Source organism: Cricetulus griseus, chromosome 4 (genome assembly GCF_003668045.3).
Source record: "Cricetulus griseus strain 17A/GY chromosome 4, alternate assembly CriGri-PICRH-1.0, whole genome shotgun sequence".
NCBI classification, from domain to species: Eukaryota; Metazoa; Chordata; class Mammalia; order Rodentia; family Cricetidae; genus Cricetulus; species Cricetulus griseus.
The window spans coordinates 109321684-109340152 of NC_048597.1; the positions used below are offsets into that span (position 1 = coordinate 109321684).

General features: G+C 44.4%; 1 protein-coding gene across 1 annotated transcript in view; it reads left to right on the forward strand.

Annotated features, from left to right (window-relative positions):
• Positions 1–13941, forward strand: part of Crcp (CGRP receptor component) — a 34514-nt gene extending 20573 nt beyond the window's left edge. Inside the window, exons 5-6 of the mRNA XM_027413800.2 lie at positions 3262–3319; positions 12960–13941. Coding sequence (XP_027269601.1) covers positions 3262–3319; positions 12960–13109 — 208 coding nt within the window. The 3' untranslated portion in view covers positions 13110–13941. The remainder of the gene's footprint in view (positions 1–3261; positions 3320–12959) is intronic.
• Positions 13942–18469: the final 4528 nt, after the last annotated feature.

Here is an 18469-nt window from a genome sequence, read left to right on the forward strand (position 1 = left end):
GCAGAAGAGGGTGTTAGATCCTCTGAAATAGGAGTTATGGAAAGTTGTTAGCCTTCATGTGGGTACCGGGAACCAAAATTGGGTCCTCTGTGAGAGTTCTTAGTTACTGAGCCCTCTTTCCTGTCACAAGATCTCAGTCTTTGAAGAGACATTTGCTCACAAGAGGAAAGTATATTGAAAAGTTGAAGGGCTCAGGAAGGAGCTTTTGTCCAGTAACCAAGAGGTTGGAGGGATTTAAAATAATGGTGAGGAGTACACAAACAACTTCAAAGAAACATAAGGAAAAGTAACCGGGAATTGAGTGTTGGCAGCAGGTAAGAAGTGAGGGGTGCCTCCCAGATTTCTGACTTTAGGCTCTTCAAGATGAGAAGTACGGGGAGGAACTAGTTTGTTGGAAAGAATAATCATGATAGCATCAGATGTGTTGATTTTGAAGCATCTGCCATGTCTACATGGAGATGTGTGGGAGGCACTTGGCTACAAAGGTTTGGAGTTCGGCTCACAAGGCTTGGAAATACGAATTTCTCCCCATCCTGCTGGGGATTGAACACACGACCTCCTGCATATGAGGCCAGCACTCTACTACTGTGAAGTCTCGTTTGTTGAATAGATAATTGGTAAATATTTTAGGGGATTCTGAGGAATAGAACTTGACCACGTGTGCTGTAAATAGTACTCAAATCATTGGTGAAACTGTAGTGGGTCAGTTACCATGGTGACCGTTTCTGCCAGAGCATATGTCTAATGCTAGTTGTGGTGGCTACGTCCCTGTCTTGACTACTGGGAACCTTGGGCAGTTTTATTTCCTATCTCAGTGTTAGTATTTCCCATTTGGAAGCCAAATGGAAATCAGGCAGTGGTGGTAGCAGCCACTTCGGATATGAGATGCTACCTCTCAACCCTCATGTGCTCTAAGTGCTACTCTAACTTGTTTCACAGCGTGACCCTGAGGCTTGGAGTGGTACTTAACTCAGACTGCTTCTCAGATACCTGCCTAAAGCAACTGTGGCTTTTCATCTTTAAACTTCATTGTGTTGAACACAACTAAAGGATGAGTGTGAATCTCCAGATTCAGAACCAGAAAGACACAGAACTGTATCACCTGTGTGGGGATGGCGGCTGTGGAGTCATTCTCCTCCCCTGGAAGTCCTGTCACTGGAGCTGGAGAGATGGCTCAGTGGTTAACAGCACTTTCTGTCCTTGCAGAGGACTTGGGGCTTGGTTCCCAGCACCCACAGGGGGGCTCATAACTATTTATAACTCCAGTTTATGGGATCTGATGCCTTCTTGTCTCCATATGTGGGCACATAATATACATGTAGACAAATGCTCATACACATGAAATATAATTAATTATATATAAGTAATTATAATCTTTGAGGTCCTGCCACCTTTTAACCTCTTCAGCAGTGGGCTGTGTATCTCTTGTGACAGATGATAATTGCTATTGGGCATAGTGACCTATAATCCTTATGGGAGATAGAGGCAGGAAGATCAGATATTAAAGTCATCCTTGGCCTCATACCAAGTTTCAGGTCAGATGGTAATTATTGTCTTCATCTCTTACACTTTTTATGAAAATTTACAACTAGCCCAGGCTGGCTCAAATTTGACATACTGTCTTAGCCTCCCCAGTTCTGAGGTAACAGGCCTCAGCCATCATGCCTGACTTCTTTTATTTACCAAGATAATTCAAATGTGACTAACACTATATTGTTACTTTTCTCCTTGCTGTTCGAAATGCCTGACAAAAGCTATTTAAGGGAGAAAGGGTATGTGGTCCATCATGGTGGGGAAAGCATAGCAGCAGGAGAGGGAGGAGGCTGATCACAGTGCAGCCTCAGTCTGAACTCTGAGAGATGGATGCTGGTGCTCAGCTCACTTTCTCCTTCTTATTCAGTCTGACCCCAGCCCTAGTGGTTGAAGGCATTCACATTTAGGATGTGTCTGTCACACCACCCCAGGTGATTCAGCTAGAAACTATGTCATGGGCATGTCCAGAGATTTGTTTTCATGATGATGATAAATCCAGTCAAATTGACAATCCATATCAATTATCACGAACTGTAATCCTAGCATCTGAGACATTGAGGCAGAAGGATCAGGAGTTCAAGGTCATCCTCAGCTAGATAGCAAGTTCAAGGGCAGCCTGTCATTAAAAAAAAAAAAAAAAAAAAAAAAGAGACGCTTCAGTGAGTAAGGAATCTGCTGCCAAGCCTGACCACCTGAGTTTGATTCCTGTAATCCACATGGCAGAAAGAGAAACAACTGCAAATTATCCTCTGAGCTCCACATGTGTGCTGTGGCATTCATACACATATACATGTATATGCATACACACTAAATAAATAAATAAATGTTAACAGTTCTTTTAAAAAGAAATAAAAACAAAACAAATCTGAGCAATATATAATCTTACTCTCAAAACAGAATTCTTGGCCATTTCTAAGCAGTAACTAACTAATGAAGGTAATTTTATCATTTTCTTTAAACTGAATTAAGAAAACACTTTCTCATTTTCCTAATAAAATTTGTGTAGCAAATATGGGAAGTTGTAATTTTTTTTTTGTTTTTTTTTTTTGTTTTGTTTTTTCGGTTTCTCTGTGGCTTTTGGAGTCTGTCCTGGAACTAGCTCTTGTAGACCAGGCTGATCTCGAACTCACAGAGATCCACCTGCCTCTGCCTCCCGAGTGCTGGGATTAAAGGCATGTGCCACCAACGGCCGGCAGGAAGTTGTATTTTTAAGACAGGATCTTACTTTGTAGAGGAGGCTGGCCTCTAACTCACAGAGATCTGTCTGCCTGTATCTCACAAGTGCTGGGATCAGAGGTTTGTGCCACCATGCACGGCAAGTGTTATCTTTTTAAACATGCTTTAAATCGTCTTATTTGTTATATGGGCGTGAGTGTGTGCGAGACATAGTGCAGGATGTGGATCAGAGGACAACCCTTGGGAGTCAGTTGTCTTTTGGAGAATCCAGGGATGGTCCTTCTGTCATGAGGTCTGTCTGCAGGGAGTCATTCCTCAAACTTCACCTCTGCTGTTGCTCCCTTAGGAAGCACTGTGCCTCTGTATTTCCTGCAGGGTGCTGGCATATAGACCACTGAGTAGAGGTCTGGTGTCCCTTCTTCTTCTGATTCTTCCTTATAACAGAGCCACGTGGCAGGGATTCTCCAGTTCTTTCCTGATAGTAACTTGATCAAGATCCAAGGTCCTTCAGGGCATGAGAGTTTTAAAAAGTTCATGTTTTTCTTTTGACAGAGCTGAGAAGCTTCAGCTGCTAAACCACAGGCCAATGACCGCTGTTGAGATCCAGCTGGTGAGTCGGGGAGGGTCTCTGGATGCAAGGGATTGCTTTGTGAGTCTGAGATGCAGAAAGGCTGAGAATGAACAAGCCAGGGACTGCACACCATCCCATGCCATAAGTAAAAGGAGAGACCGGAGCAGAGGCCTCACCAATTGGTCCTAGTTATTGTGGACTTGAGAGTGGGAAACTGGAAATTTAATTCCTTCCAGGGGTTTGGCAGCCCTGTGTCCTCTGCTGCTCTAGGCCTTTCTGGCCAAGGCTTGCCTGTAGGAGTTAGAGCCAACCAGATGTTGCATAAAAACATTAGATTTAGAGTGTGCCACCCCCCCACCCCACCCTACCCCCACAACTGCTCCACCTCTTTCTTCCCCACACGTTGTCTTCCTCTCCTTCCCTCTGGGCCAGTCTCTAAGCAGAACCTCTTGTCCTAGCCGATCCTCAGTTGTCCCCACTTTCTGTTGTTTCCACCTCTGCTTGTTTTCTCTCTACCACATAGCATTAATTTCTGTTGACATTTCGTAACTCAGCCCTGCAGTTATTTCATCCTTTTCCCTGCTTCTACAAGCATGTGTGATCACACCTGGTGTACAGATCGCTTTCTAAAACCATGAATGTGGTCTCATTTCCCTGCATAAAAGTATCTAGTGCAGCCTAGGAAATTTGTAAAGTCCAGATTGCAGTCACAGTGTAGGGCTTCAGCAATGGTGGATGAAGATAGAGCAGGCATGATCTAGGGAGGAAGTAAAGGTGAAGGCCATTGAGAGGCTCCTGTTACACTGGGCAGAGCATCAGGTAGCTGTGAGGGTTTTAAGCAGGTCCTGTCACCACCAGGAAAACTTTGGTTTTGAGAATTGGTGAAATAGTTGCAGACTTTGCCTGTGATCACACTGTTGTGGAGGCAGGAGTAAAGGATGACAGTTTGAGGTCAGGCCGGGTGACATAAGGCATGCCTATCTTGAAAAATACATGCAATAAAAAACAAAAGCAAGAACAGAAGAAGCAGTCAGATCTTTGTAAAATTTACAAAGTATGGATGACAATGACCAAAGAACCTCTATGCTCTTCAGAATTTATTTAAAACTTTTCAAAGTTTATAAAGTAGTTAATTTTTTACTAAAACCTTCATTGTCTTCCTAGAGTTGTTTCTGTCCTTCCAAACGTACCCAAAATTAAATTATAAACATTCCTTCCATTCTGGGGAGCTTCCTGGGGGCCTTGGCCTTTATGCTAAACCGAGGTCCCAGTCTGTATGTGCTCATTGTTGTAGATGTTAGACAGAGTCAGCTTACAGGAGAGGGAAAGATCAAGAAACCAATCCCTGTCCCTTGGGTTAAGGATCACATGTTGGGTCTCCTCCAACTTTAATCAGCGCCATATGCTGTTTGTGGCCAAGTGACAGATGGAGAGGGGAGATGAGGGTTAGCATGTCCCCATCCTGAGCCTGTGGAAAGCTCCAGGCTGCTTGGTGAAAGAGCTGATACGGAGTGCTCTGACCATACTAGACATGGTCCAAGGGCCTTTGTCTGTGTCACTTCCAGTGTTGGAGGAGGACAAAAATTCTCACGTTTTTATTACAGAGAACTGGTGAGTGGCCAATTGGGGCCTGATTAAGGACCTTGACTTTGTTCCTCTTCTAAGTGGTATTGCCAGAGATGGAGATGAGAGGGGATTTACTAGGGGAGTAGATCACAAGGTTATGGGTGCACAGAGGCCCCCAGAAAGCCAACAAGCTGAAGACCCCAAGATACTAGTAGATTGACTCCGTCCAGGTTTGAAGTCCTCAGAATCAAGGAAGCTGATGTTTTAATACAGATGAGGTCACAGGGCTTGAGAGGGTTACTGCTGTATGTCTGACAGCCTAAAGGGGTAAGAATGGTACTGACATGCCGGGCGGTGTTGGCACACAGTTTTAATCCCAGCACTCAGGAGGCAGAGACAGGCAGATTGCTGTGAGTTTGAGGCCAGCCTGGTCTACAGAGTGAGTTCCACGATAGACTCCAAAGCTACACAGAGAAACCCTGTCTCAGGAAAAAAAAAAAAAGAATGGTACTGTCTTGGCCCCAGCCACAGGGATGATGCTCACCTGCATTGCCAATAGACATTCTGCACCAAGTCCCTTAGCTCACACACAGGCTTCCATGTGCCCAGAACCTTCCCAGTTGACCAGCTGTGCTTTAGTACAGTCAAGTTGTCTCCTAGAATTACCCATCACACCTGGTGAGGATAGCATGGTGTTCCCTTAGATGTTTCTCTCTCTCTCTCTCTCTCTCTCCTCTCTCCCTCTCTCCTCTCTCCCTCTCTCCTCCTCTCTCTCTCTCTCTCTCTCTCTCTCTCTCTCTCTCTCTCTCTCTCTCCCTCTCTCCTCTCTCCTCTCTCTCTCTCTCTCTCTCTCCTCTCTCTCCTCTCTCTCTCTCTCCTCTCTCTCTCTCTCCTCTCTCTCTCCTCTCTCTCTCTCTCCTCTCTCTCTCTCTCTCTCTCTCTCTCTCTCCTCCTCTCTCCTCTCTCTCTTTTTTCGAGACAGGGTTTCTTTGTATTATTTGGAGCCTGTCCTGAAACTAGCTCTGTAGACCAGGCTGGCCTCGAACTCACAGAGATCCGCCTGCCTCTGCCTCCCAAGTGCTGGGATTAAAGGTGTGCGCCACCAACACCTGGCTAGATGTTTCCCTTTCTACAAACTCTTGTTTCCCGACAACTAGACCATTTTCTAGTCAGATTTTTTTTTTCCTACCCTAGAATTGACTGCAAAAGATAGCAAGCCATTTATCAGGGCTTAGAGCAGCATCCTGTCTACCAGGGAGCATGAAGAATGAGGGTTTCAGAGAGGTCAGAAAACAAAGGACTTAATGCTTCCCTGTAGTAACTACAGCTGCATCTTTTCCCCAGATTCAGAAAGGGGCTGCAATACACCCATGCTTGCTAGAATTCAGTTGAGATCAAGAAGTATCTCTGCTGGGAATTGCTGTGGTCCTTTGGTGACTGTCCACTGACTGAGAGGCTCTATGAAGGAAGTGGGCCTGCTCTGTTGTGTGTCTCCAGCTTGCTCTGCTGTGGTCTGTTTGAACAGTCTAGGAGCCCTCTGAAGCTGGGTCATCGAACCCTGTGAACTCACAGGTCCTTGGCCTGCACAGCCTTACTGCTGAGTCCATTAAGTTCAGGGCTCACTAAACAGCCTCTCAGATCCCCTGTGCTCACTGTAGGCATTACTTTAACTTAGTCAGAGGAAGCCGATGTTTCAGAGGTCAAGTGAACTGCTGGGCCAAATAGCTGGAGTCACAGCTGTTGCTACAGCTGAGTTTTCCAAGATGAATTCTGTGTTTAGTATTGGACCTTATTCTCAGGATATTGAATTTAAGACCCAAGTTTCAACATAGAATGATGTATATTTTATATATACTGCAACATGTAGATTGAAAAGAGTTGTATATAGTGTTTTTGGTAAGATCTTGCTTTTATCATTTTTTTTTCTGTAGCTCATCAAATGATGTCAGAAGTAGAAATTTCCATCTAAGTAGAGAGCAGTTTTTGTCAAGCCTTACCTAAGGAAGTGTCATGTCTTGTTAGTGCTCAGAAAGGTTCTGATTCTAAGGTGGTGGTGTGGAAGAAATGGCTTAGCACTTGACCCCACCAGCTTGAGGACCCAAGTTCAAATCCTCCAAACTTACATAAAGCTATTTGTGTAGTGTACACATCTGTTGTAATCCTAGGGCTCCTCTAGGGAGATGGGTGGCAGAGAGAGGAGCCTCCCTGGAAACAGACTAACTGTCCTGGCATGCATAAGTAGTGGAAACATCAAAAAGAGACCCTGACTCAAACTGGTGGAAGGTGAGGACTGTGCCCAAGGTTGTCCTCCGACACACACACACACACACACACACACACACACACACACACACACACACGTGCACGCACACGCACACACACTGTGGCATACTCACTTGAGTGTGAACATGCTCACATACACACAAAGATGAAAAACAAAGCTTTAAAATGGTTTTCAGTGTTAAGCCATTTGATTTCTGATCACAGCTGTTGGCCTGTTAGGTTTGGGTCATGTGAGGAAAGCCGTGTGCTATGGCTGGCAGCTTACAGTGGGGAGCGGCCTCTTCTGGAGTATTTGGCAGCCTCCAAGGATTAAGAGAGCTTTGTATATGCAGAGATTTGTTATTCACCAAGAGCTGCCTGCCTGCTAGCACTTGGGATTTTATAATCTTACTTTCTTTTATATTGTGAACAACTTGACACATTGGTACTGCAGAACATTGAGATGGGGCCTTTAGTTCTTATTTGGGCTGTTCTCCTGTGTTGGGGAGGAAAGGTGAGGCAGGATGTAGTTGCCACTCTAGTGGTCCAAGGGGAGTAGGTAAGCTTTCATTTTCCTCCTGTGCCTGAGTACTGAGCATCTCATGTTTAAAACCACCTTCCCAACTATAATTATCCATGAGGATTTAGTTCTGGTAAAGGCTTCTGTAGTTGCCAAAGTTGGTAGAATCAGAGAGCTGTTGCCCTTTTGCTAAAGGCAACACCTGGTGACTCCTAATTGGCATTGTCGATGCCATACCAGAGACAAAGACGCAGGGCAGCAGCCCTGGTTCTTACATAAAAAGGAAACCCTCATAGGGTCCCACCAACCCAAATCCAGAGTTTCCATACTACTGTACAGCATTAGTGAGAGAAGTTGGTACTCCAGAAGGAGTTGGTGCTGAGCTTTGGGGTCTGCTTACTGAGGCACAGACAGAGCTGGGCCTCAAATTCCTCATCTGTCAATATCTTGGCTTCAGGTTTCAGGGCTCTGGACTTCACTGCCTCCCAAAATCAGTATGATTCAGTATGGTCAGTATGATTCCAGTGTGGTTGGAGCACTTCATAGATGCTTCCTCCGGGTAGTTAATTGGCCATGTTTGCTAGTTATTCATCAGCTTAGTCTTTCATTTGGACCAAATAGTCAATCAGATATTTCCCTCCAGCTCCCCTTCCTCTTTGGGGGCATACTGTGTTGGAATACTCCCATTAATTTTCTATGCCTGATCTTAAAAAATGATGTGTTTTTTTTTTGTTTGTTTTGTTTTGTTTTTTGAGGTAAGGTCTCATGTAGCCTATGTTGGCCTCAAACTTAATATGTGACTGAGGCTGGACTAATCTTGAATTCCTGATCCTCCTGTCCCTACCTCCCAAATACTGGCAATAAAGGCATGTGTCAACATACCTCTCTAAAAATGCACTTTTAAAGAATTGGGTTTTTTTTATTATTTTAAAACATTTCATGAATTATGTTTTGATCATATTCTTTCCCTTCCCCCAACTCCTCTTAGATTCTTCCCACTTCCTAACCCTCCCAACTTCGTGTTTTCTCTCTCTCAAAGTGGGGGCGCACAGCCACACAAAAATAAAATAAACAAAAAACCACCAATAAAACAAAAGTTATAAAACAAAAACAAAAAGCATAAAAACCATGGAGTCGGGGCTGGAGAGATGGCTTGGAGGTTAAGAGCACTGACTGCTCTTCCAGAGGTCCTGAGTTCAATTCCCAGCAACCACATGGTGGCTCACAACCATCCATCTGGTGTCCTCTTCTGGTGTGCAGATATACATGGAAGCAGAATGTTGTATACATAATAAATAAATAAAATCTTAAAAAAAAAACCAAAAACATGGAGTCTGTTTTATGTTGGCCTCCTCCTGGGCATGGGGCCTGCCCTGGAGTGTAATTGATTATGCCCAGTGTCAGTCGCTCCACTGGAGAAAATGGATCCTTTTCCCTGCAGGTTTTGGTGACAAATAGCCTCTTGGTTAGGAGTCGGACCTTGTGTCCACCTCCCTTCTCCATGATGGCTAAACGTGTGCGGGTCTTGTATGTGCTTTTATAATCTCTCTGAGTTCTTACGTGTATCATCCTTGCAGTGTCATGAAGACTCTTTCTTTGATGTCATGGACACCTCTGGCTTTTGGAATCTTACCACCTCCTTTACAGCAGAGATGCCTGTGCCTTGATAGGAGGGGTTTGATCTCATTTAGATTGAGTGCTCCAAAATCTCAATCTCTGCACACTCTCCAGTTGTAGGTCTCGATGTTAATTCCTGTCTACTGCAAGAAGTAGCTTCTCTAATGAGGCTTGAGTGATGTACTGATCTATGGCTATAACAATGTCATTGGGAATCATTTTATTGCTATATTCCTTTAGCAGAATAATTGTAGTAGGTTTCTCCCTTGGATCCATGACCTGTCTAGTCTCAAGTTCCTGCCACTTTAGTGGTGAGTGTCACATATGGGTTCCATCTCATGGAGTGGGTCTTAAGTCCAATCAAAAGACAGTTGGTTGCTCCCATAGCATTTGTGCTATTGTGGTACCAGTATATCTTGCAGACTGGTTCACAGCTGGGTGGTTATTGATGACTACTTTTCTTCTCTGGTAGAGTGCACAGTACCTTCTAATACCATTAATGTGAATCAGTAGGGGTGAAGCTTCTAGTTGGGCACCAGCTCTGTTTCTCCATCCTTGATGATATAAGTGAGTGATGTCTTCAGCAATAGAGCCTGACTTTTGGGTTATCGAGGGTAGCCAATAGTCTTGGCAGTAGTCTCTTGATTTGGCAGGGTTTCTTTGGGACCCTCCTGGCCAATGACTTACCAAGTTGTAACTCATTCCTGGCATGGGAAGTTTACTTGGTAGTATAAGATGTCCTGCTGGGAATATATATATATATATATATATATATATATATATATATATATATATATATATATTAGTAATAGGTTTCCGTATGGATTTTCAAAGGGACTTTAGTGTTAATTGTCCCTCCCCAAATTCCTTCCTTTACCCTGTCCTTCCATCCCCATTCAATCCTCTTGTTTCTCCTTTATCTCTCTTTATTGTTTTGTTTTTGGTTTTTGAGACAGAGTTTCTCTACATATTTCCAGCTGTCCTGAAACTTAGTATGTAGACTAGACCAGGCTGGCCTGAAACTCGAGATCTGCCTGCCTCTGCCTCCTGAATGTCAGGATTAGAGGCGTGCACCACCATGCCAGGCCTTTTATCTCTTTATGACACTGTATTCCATTTCTCTTTCCTTGAAAGATCTCTTCCTTCCCCAGGTTACCTACTAGCTACCTAACCTCGTGGGCATTCTAAATGAAACACACATACTAAAGCTTAAAGGCTAGCATGCACATATAAGAGAGAACATTCAGTGTTTGTCTTTCTGGGTCTGGGCTACCTCACTCAGGATGAGCATTTCTAGCTGCATCCATTTATCTGCAGATTTAATTTTTCTTAACAGTGGAACAATATTGCATTGTGTTTCCAATTTCTCGCTTCATGACTAGAACAGCAATAAACATGGATGAACAAGTATCTCTATAATAAGATGTAGAGTTTTTTGGGTATATGTCCAGGAGTGCTGTAGCTGGATCATGAGGGAGATTATTTCATCTTTTTGAGGAACCTCCACACTGATTTCCATAGTGGCTGTACCATTTTGTACTTCCATCAGCAATGGATAAGTGTTCCTCTTTCCCTGCATCCTTGCCAGCATCTTCTGTCATTTGTTTTATTGATCTTGGGTTTTCTGACTAAGGTAAAGTAGAAGCTCAAGCAGTTTTAGTTTGGTTTCCCTGATGGCTGAGAGTGTTGAACAACCTGACACTTCACAAGCCCAGCCTGGTGGTGTGCACCTAATAATCTCAGCACTTGGGAGGCGATGGCTGCAAAATCAGAAATTCAAGGTTACCTTAACTACATGGCAAGTTTGAGACCAGCCTGGGCTACTTGAGACCTTGTCTAAATAAATATAAAGACCTTTAGAAAATGGTTTGCTCTGGACACTCCCTACTTGAAACACCCAAAAGTATTCTCTAGTTATAGCAACAGTTTGGTTGGAAGGAAGGTGTTCTGTGTACCTGCAATGTGCTTTTGGGTGTGTCATGTCCTGTGACGTCTTTAAATCAGCAGTACTGTTTCTTAAGAGAAGGCAATCAGACTACCATCCTCTTCAGGATGTAATCTGCTCCTGTATTACTTTCCATACATTTGCCAGGGTTCTTTCTGAAACACCTTTTTGTATCAGTTGCCGGGTCTCAGAGGTTGCTGTTAGGAAGCCTTCATCTGGGAAAGGTGTTTGTCACATGCTCATTCCTCCATGTGAACAGTCCTTTTATACCTGCGTACTGCTTTTAAAGTTGTATTTTTTATGAGGATGAAGAGTTCAGAGCACCTGTTGCTCTTCCAGAGGACCCAGATTCATTTCCCAGTAACCATGTGGCTCATAATCATCTTTAACTCCTGTTTTAAGGGATCTGATGTGCTCTTCTGGTCTTAGCAACCATCAGGCACACATGTGGTGCACATGCAGGGCAAAATGTTCATACATGTAAAAATAAAAATAAATTTAAAATCTTAAAAGATTTAGTATTTTTTATTTAAGCATATTTGTGTGCATGTATCTTGTGTGTATGCTTGTGTGTGGGTGCATGTGGGTGGCTAAAGAGCCCAGAGGAGGGTGTTTGATTCCTTGGAGCTGGACTTGCAGGTGGTTATGAGCTGCCATGTGGCTGCTGGGAACCGAACTCAGGCCCTCTGCAACAGCAGCCATTGCTTTTTAACTGTGGAGCCATCATCTTTTCAGCTTCTCTTTCCGCTTACTCATCAGACTCCTGTTGTGCCTTCTCTGGAGAGCAGTGGGTTGTGTTAGTTAGCTTCTCACTTAAACAAAGTACCTGAGATAATCAACTTACAAAGAAGAAAGGTTTATTTTGCCTCACAGTTTCAGATTCAGTCCAAGTACAATGCCTTAGGCCTGTGACAATGGCATGCCATAAACTGCTCACCTTGAAGAACCCAAAGGCAAACAGAAAAGGCCAGGGTCCCAGCACCCAGTGTCCTGACTTCCTCCCTGTAAGCCCCACTACTGAAGGTTCTTCCATCTCCCAGGAGTGCCATTGGCTGAGGTCCAAACCTTCCATGTACAGCCTTTGAGGGACATTTAGGATGCAAACCATAGCTTGGCATGTGCTGGCTGGGTTGCTTTCTACCTGGGCATGCCAGACTAGTTCAGTTCTGCTTCTTGCTAGGATTGCATTAAGTGTTGCTTATAAATCTCAGAGTCTGGTGAGTGGCACGGGGGAAGCAGCATCGAATGAATGGGTGGTACCACTCGAGTGACAGAGGTACTTGGGAAATCCAGAAGTTTATCCCATGTCACCCCTTAAAGGTGAATTTCTCTGCACATCCAACATATTAGTATGTAGATGTAAATGGAAATAGAATCATTAGGATTTCCTTTCATTTAAAGAAAAACAAGTTGGGCATGGTGGTGGTACACATCTTTATTCCAGTGTTCAGGAGACAGAGGCAGGCAGATTTCTGATCTACACAAAGTGAGTTTCAGGACAGCTAGGGCTACCTTTTCTGCAAAAAAGGAAAGAGCAGAGTCGGGGGAAGAGAAAGACAGACAGACACTCAGCTTCACGGATGAATTTTTGTATCCTTGCTTTGGCTTGGTCTGGGTTTTGAACTGGCTTCATTCTACTGTGGATCCTAGATGAAGACCTTGTGGGCTCAGGACCAGGTTCTGGGCCAGCACTGTGGACTTCATGGTGGGGGAGGGCCATGATGGGTGGCTTGCTTCTACCCCCCTGACAGCCTTCCTTTTCCTTGTAGATGGTAGAAGAGAGTGAAGAGCGGCTCACGGAGGAGCAGATTGAAGCCCTTCTGCATACTGTCACTAGCATTTTACCTGCAGGCCCAGAGGATGAACAGAGTAAAAGCACCAGCAATGATGCGGTGATGGAAGAAGAAGACCCAGCATAGATATGCACAGCTGGCCAGGTTGTTCGTGAAGTTCAAAGCCTCAGCAGCCTGGATGTTCAGAAGATTGTTTATTGGTTTTACCCCCTCTCTCAATATGCCTGATTTCAGGGTTGGTTGGGAAAATCACAAAAAAAGATAAAAAGAAACCCTTGTGTCTTGGGGTCAAGAAACCTGGGGTCCGAGAAGGGCAGAGAGCTCAAGATGAGGGGACGCGGCTGTGCAGCTCTCTGGGGTAGACTTACATGGCCTCTGCCACATGGTGGCAGGTGCTTTGATGGCTGGGTTGTAGTTAATGGCAGCAGCTTTGAGGTGAGAGGGGGGCTGTTGGGATGGGTTCCCAGAGCTGCACACAGCTGCTCCAGGGGAATGACCTGGAGCTTAGCTCACTCCAGAGTAATGTCCTCAGCAGAAGCAGGAGGTGAGAAAAGGAGATTAAGAGAAAACTCCAGTTTGAGCCAAGCCTGGACTACATAACATAGTAAGGAACACACGTGTGAACACCCCTAACATGCACGCATGCCACGTACACACAAAAAATCAGTCCATTTTCTGTTGCTAAAAGCAATTCTGTAGCCTTGGTAAGCCACAAGGAAAAGAGACTTATTTTGCCTCATGGTTCTGGTTCAAGGTCAAAGGGCATCTGGGTATGGCCCTCTTGGGTAGCATAGGCTATATCACCTGATGAAAAATGAGAAGCACTTGTTTATTTTCAGAGTCTCTTATAGTCCAAATTGACTTTGAACTCAGTATGTAGCCCACTCTGTCTTCAGACTTTTGATGATTCTTCTGTCTCAGCCTCCTGAGTGCTGGGATTAAAAGTGTATGCCACTCACTTGAGAGGCAGAGGCCAGTCTGATCCACATAGCAAGTTCTAGCCAGCCAGAGCTACATAGTGAGACCCTGTCTCATAAAAACAAGAATAAAAACAAAACAAAAAAAAGCCTCTGTGTGTGTGTTTTGGGGGGAGAGGAGGTTAGTTTGTTTTGCTTTTTTGAGACCTTTGTTTTCATATTTAATAGGAATTTAGTGGAGTTACTATATAATGGGGAGATAGTTTCTCTCTAGACACCATAGTCTATCAAATAAAATGTACAGTGCTAGATAATAGGTAATTCTTTTTGAGTCCCATAGATCATCCCCCCGAAGTTACAGAACATTGTCATGACTCTTAGTTACTGATCAAAACTCAGTGGTATGATCTTTTTGCTAAAGATGTAAAGCAATCACTCTGGTACTAACCTGGAAACTTCATCCTGTTAGTTGAGGTTGTGCCTCCTCCAAGAAGTACCAGTAGGGGCTCTTCCTCAGAAGTATCAGATTCAGGGGTGTCGGTAGCTTCTTCTATCCTCTCTTTCAGTCTTTCTCTTAGGTACTGGTGAAGAAGTGAGCACTGTGTGGCAACTAGCTGGGCCCACGTTTCTTCATTTGGGTCCTCAGAGGGAGGCTGGAAGCGGACAGCTATATCACGTTTAGTTTTTTCTTGGTCTTATTTTCTGCATCTTGGAAAGCATGGAGTGTGTTTTTTTTCTTCAGTTATTAAGTAGTGGCTCTTCTACAAGAACAACATTAACTGCAGTACTTCCCCAAAGCCCACAAATTATCTTTCTGTTTCTTTTTTGATGGGGCTGTTGCCTTGTGTATACTTATGCTCCATCAACATACTGTCCTTGGGAAGGAATCCAGGGGGCAAAGATGCTCTATCAAGTATCTTCATTGCTGGGTCTGCAGACACATTCCTTATGGGTATTTGTCCTTCAGAGGTATGAGACAGTAGCTCTCCCTGAGGACAAACATTGACTTCATATCTTTTTAGGGGTTTCCAACCCTCCTCTCTACTCTTCTGGCCAGCTTGATTGGATGTAAAAACGGTGATGAAGTTTGATCAAGAAACAGACACTTTCTTGTCCACAGAGATATATTCTCTGCTATTTAATTTCATTTCTGGACCTTTAGGTGTTTCCTTGATAGCAAAGTTACTGTCTCTGTCTTGTGTTGCAGGCCCATGAACAAACATCAGGAGAGCCTAGTGAAGACTTCTGTTTGGTATTGTTAGTTGTTTTTTTTTTTTTTTTTTTCTTATTTTTCAAGACAGGGTTTCTTTATGTAGTCCTGGCTGTCCTGGAACTTGATTTGTACACCAGGCTGGACTTGAACTCAGAGGTCCACTTGCCTCTGTCTCCCAAGTACTGGGATTAAAGGGGTGCACCATTACCTCCTGGCTTTGTTTTGGTTTTTTGAGACAGGGTGTCAATGTGTTGCTCTGGCTGGCCTCAAATTTACAGTGATCTACCTCTGAAAGAGGGAACAGCACACCTCTGGGTGTGTCTTTGAGGGTGTTTCCAGAGATAGATCATGAAGACTGAGGGACTAGAAGGATTTTTGGAGTGTGGTGGAAATTCCTGTCTGGTTGGAGGAAGTAGGTCACAGGGAACAAAAAGGGACATATCACAAACTGGCTGTATTTGCCTGTCCTCTTCCTGTCATTTCTCCTCTTTGCTTCATATTTGTTATCAGATTTTCCACCACCATGATGTTCTGCTTCACAATAGGCCCAAAAATGTAACCAACCCAGCCACCACACGTTAACCCCTCTGAAAGCTCGACCCAGAAAAGACCAACCTCCCTTAAATTGCTTTAGTCAGGCTTTGGTTACAAAGAGTCTGTAATGAGCAGGTGATTCACGTGCATTGTCCCTGAGTCATGGAGACCCTGAAGCTGACAGGGAGAAAGAAGCATTGGCCTGAGGAATCAGAGCTGGCAAGCCGCAGAAATGGGGTGCTCACTCCAGGACTATCTGCTCCAGTCCTAGACCCCACGGTCTGGATTTTCAGGCTTACTAATTAACTGAGAGTTGAACCTGTTGTCTCATCCATGCCAGACAAGTGTTTTGCCACTGAGCCATGGCCCCCAGAAACACTGGGGGATCCTGGGGAAAGCTCTCCTGCTGTGCCACTTTGGAGGATTCTGGCCAAACACTCTCTCACTGACTGATAATCCCCAATCCCTCCCTTATGGATTCTAGGAAAGTTGTACTGCTGAACTGCATCCCTTGCCTTCTCTTTTTGAGACAGGCTAAGCTCACAGGCTCATCTTCTTGCCCCAGCCCCCCAAGTAAGCCGCTAGTCTGAGGCTGCATCACCATATGTGATCAAGTAATACCTTTACTGATTTTTCCTCTTGGGTTCCTCAATACTTCTAAGCAAATGAAAAGGTTGTTTTAGTTTAGAGTTTGTTGTTTTGGGATTAGGGGTTTCTTTTTGTAGCCCTAGCTGTCCTGGAACTTGCTCTGTAGATCTGCCTGCCTCTGACTCCCAAACTGGGATTAAAGGTGTGTGCCACCAATGCCTGACTGGTTAGGATTTCTATTGCTGTGACCAAACACCATGACCAAAAGCAGCTTATACTTCCAGACCATGACTGAGGAAGTCAGACAGGAACTGATGCAGAGGCCATGGAGGATTACTGCTTACTGATTGGTCCTGCTTCATGTGCCCAGCCTACTCTCTCTCTCTCTCTCTTTCTCTCTCTCTCTCTCTCTCTCTCTCTCTCTCTCTCTATATATATATATATATATATATATATATATATATATAAAATTTATTACATTACCCAGGGCCACCTGCCCAGAGATGGTACTACTCAAAAATGGCTGGGCCCTCCCACATCAATTACTAATTAAGAAAATGTAGATTTTCATACAAGCAAATTTTATGGAGGTATTTTCTCAGTTGAGGTTCCCTCTTCTACTTGTACTGAATTGATGTAAAACTAGCCAGCACAAGGGTAGAGCAGGCAATCTTAGGGTTGGAGGCTGTGATGTGCTAGGTAGTTATGTTTTTTAGTCTGTAGTCAGTGCCTGGATAGAGCTACTGCTACTCCTGCTTCAAGTTTTATTAGTCACCTACATGTCTTTGGTGTCCTGTGTCATAGTTGGGTTGGTAATTATGTTCACAGCATTAGGAGCTCCAAGTTGTCCTTTTCCAGGACAAGCTGGAGGAGCCTGGAAATCTGGGAGAATTTGGGTTAAATATTCCAATTCTTCCTCAGTGAGGGCATCAGAGGGGAGGACTGCATGCTTAGGCAAGGTCGGGTCCTGGGGCAAGGAGCCAATGTCCTGAGTCATAGGGGAGCCAGGGAGTCAGCACCAGGGCAAGATGCACAATGCCAGAACTGCTGAAGGAAAGCCAGAGGCTGAACCAGCACGGTGGAAGTCAGCAGTTGTAGGCAAGGTCACAGGAGTGGGGGGTGAGAGGGCCGCCTGGAGCGCTGCAGTCAATCTTGGGGCCAACGCAAGATGTCAAGGATTGGGATAGGGAGGCTGACAGGTCTGCAGATCCCCAGAGCTGCTGACCTGTTCTCAGGGTGGACAGCAGCCTAAGCCTGGTGGGTTGATTGATTCGGCCCTGGAAGTGCTCAAGACATGGGAAGATTAGCCAAGAGTGGGTGAGGCTGGGAGGGAGCATCCGATAGGGGTGTGCCAGGCTGGGAGGGAGGCATCAGATAGGGTGTCACTCAGGCTTCACAGAGAGTGTTTAACCCTCCAGCTATGGTGAAGCTCATCCAACAGACCCCCTCAGACCCAGACATACCTAACTATACAAAGGGTTAGCTTCTCTGCAGTCTTCTCAGTTGGGGGCTGGGGCTGCAGCTCATCTGTGGCCTTCTCTTTGGAAGAACACTGTATTCTTCAAGAGCCTTACTTCAGACACTTTGTATGACATGACTTTTTGTTTTCCTTTTAAAATATGTGGAAAGAAATTTACAAAATGTGACAAAAATAAAAGCAGGTGATTAAAAATAAATGCATGTTTTCCTTGTGTGCGTGTGCAAGTGCTTGCAAGAGTGTGCACCAGTGTATGTGCACACGTGTGCCAGTGGAAGCCAGAGGACAACCTCAGTTGTTGTTCCTTGGGAACCATTTACCTTGTTTGTCACAGTGTCTCACTGGTCCAGAGCTCACTGCTTAGTCTACTGTCCAGTCTTCCTCTGGAGTTCTGGGATTACAAACGCATATCACCACATATAGCTCTTTTTTGTTTTTGTGTTTTGTAAATTACATTTATTTATTATGTGTGTGGGGATGCCATGGTGTGTATATGATGATTAGAAGGTCATACTTCGCTAAACAGTGAGTTTGAGAATAGTGTGGTCTACATAAGACTCTGGCGAAAAAGAAAAAGTGAAAATTCACTAAATTATTTTGGTGTTCAAATTGCTTCAGATTTGTTAGTAGAAACCCCTTCAAGATATCTCCTGGTCCTTGTGGCATAACCCTGTCCTTTTAAAAATCACTTTGATCGAACCAGATGTTCCAACTGTATATTTTGCCAGCTGTGGATTGAATTACTTCTTTAAAGTAG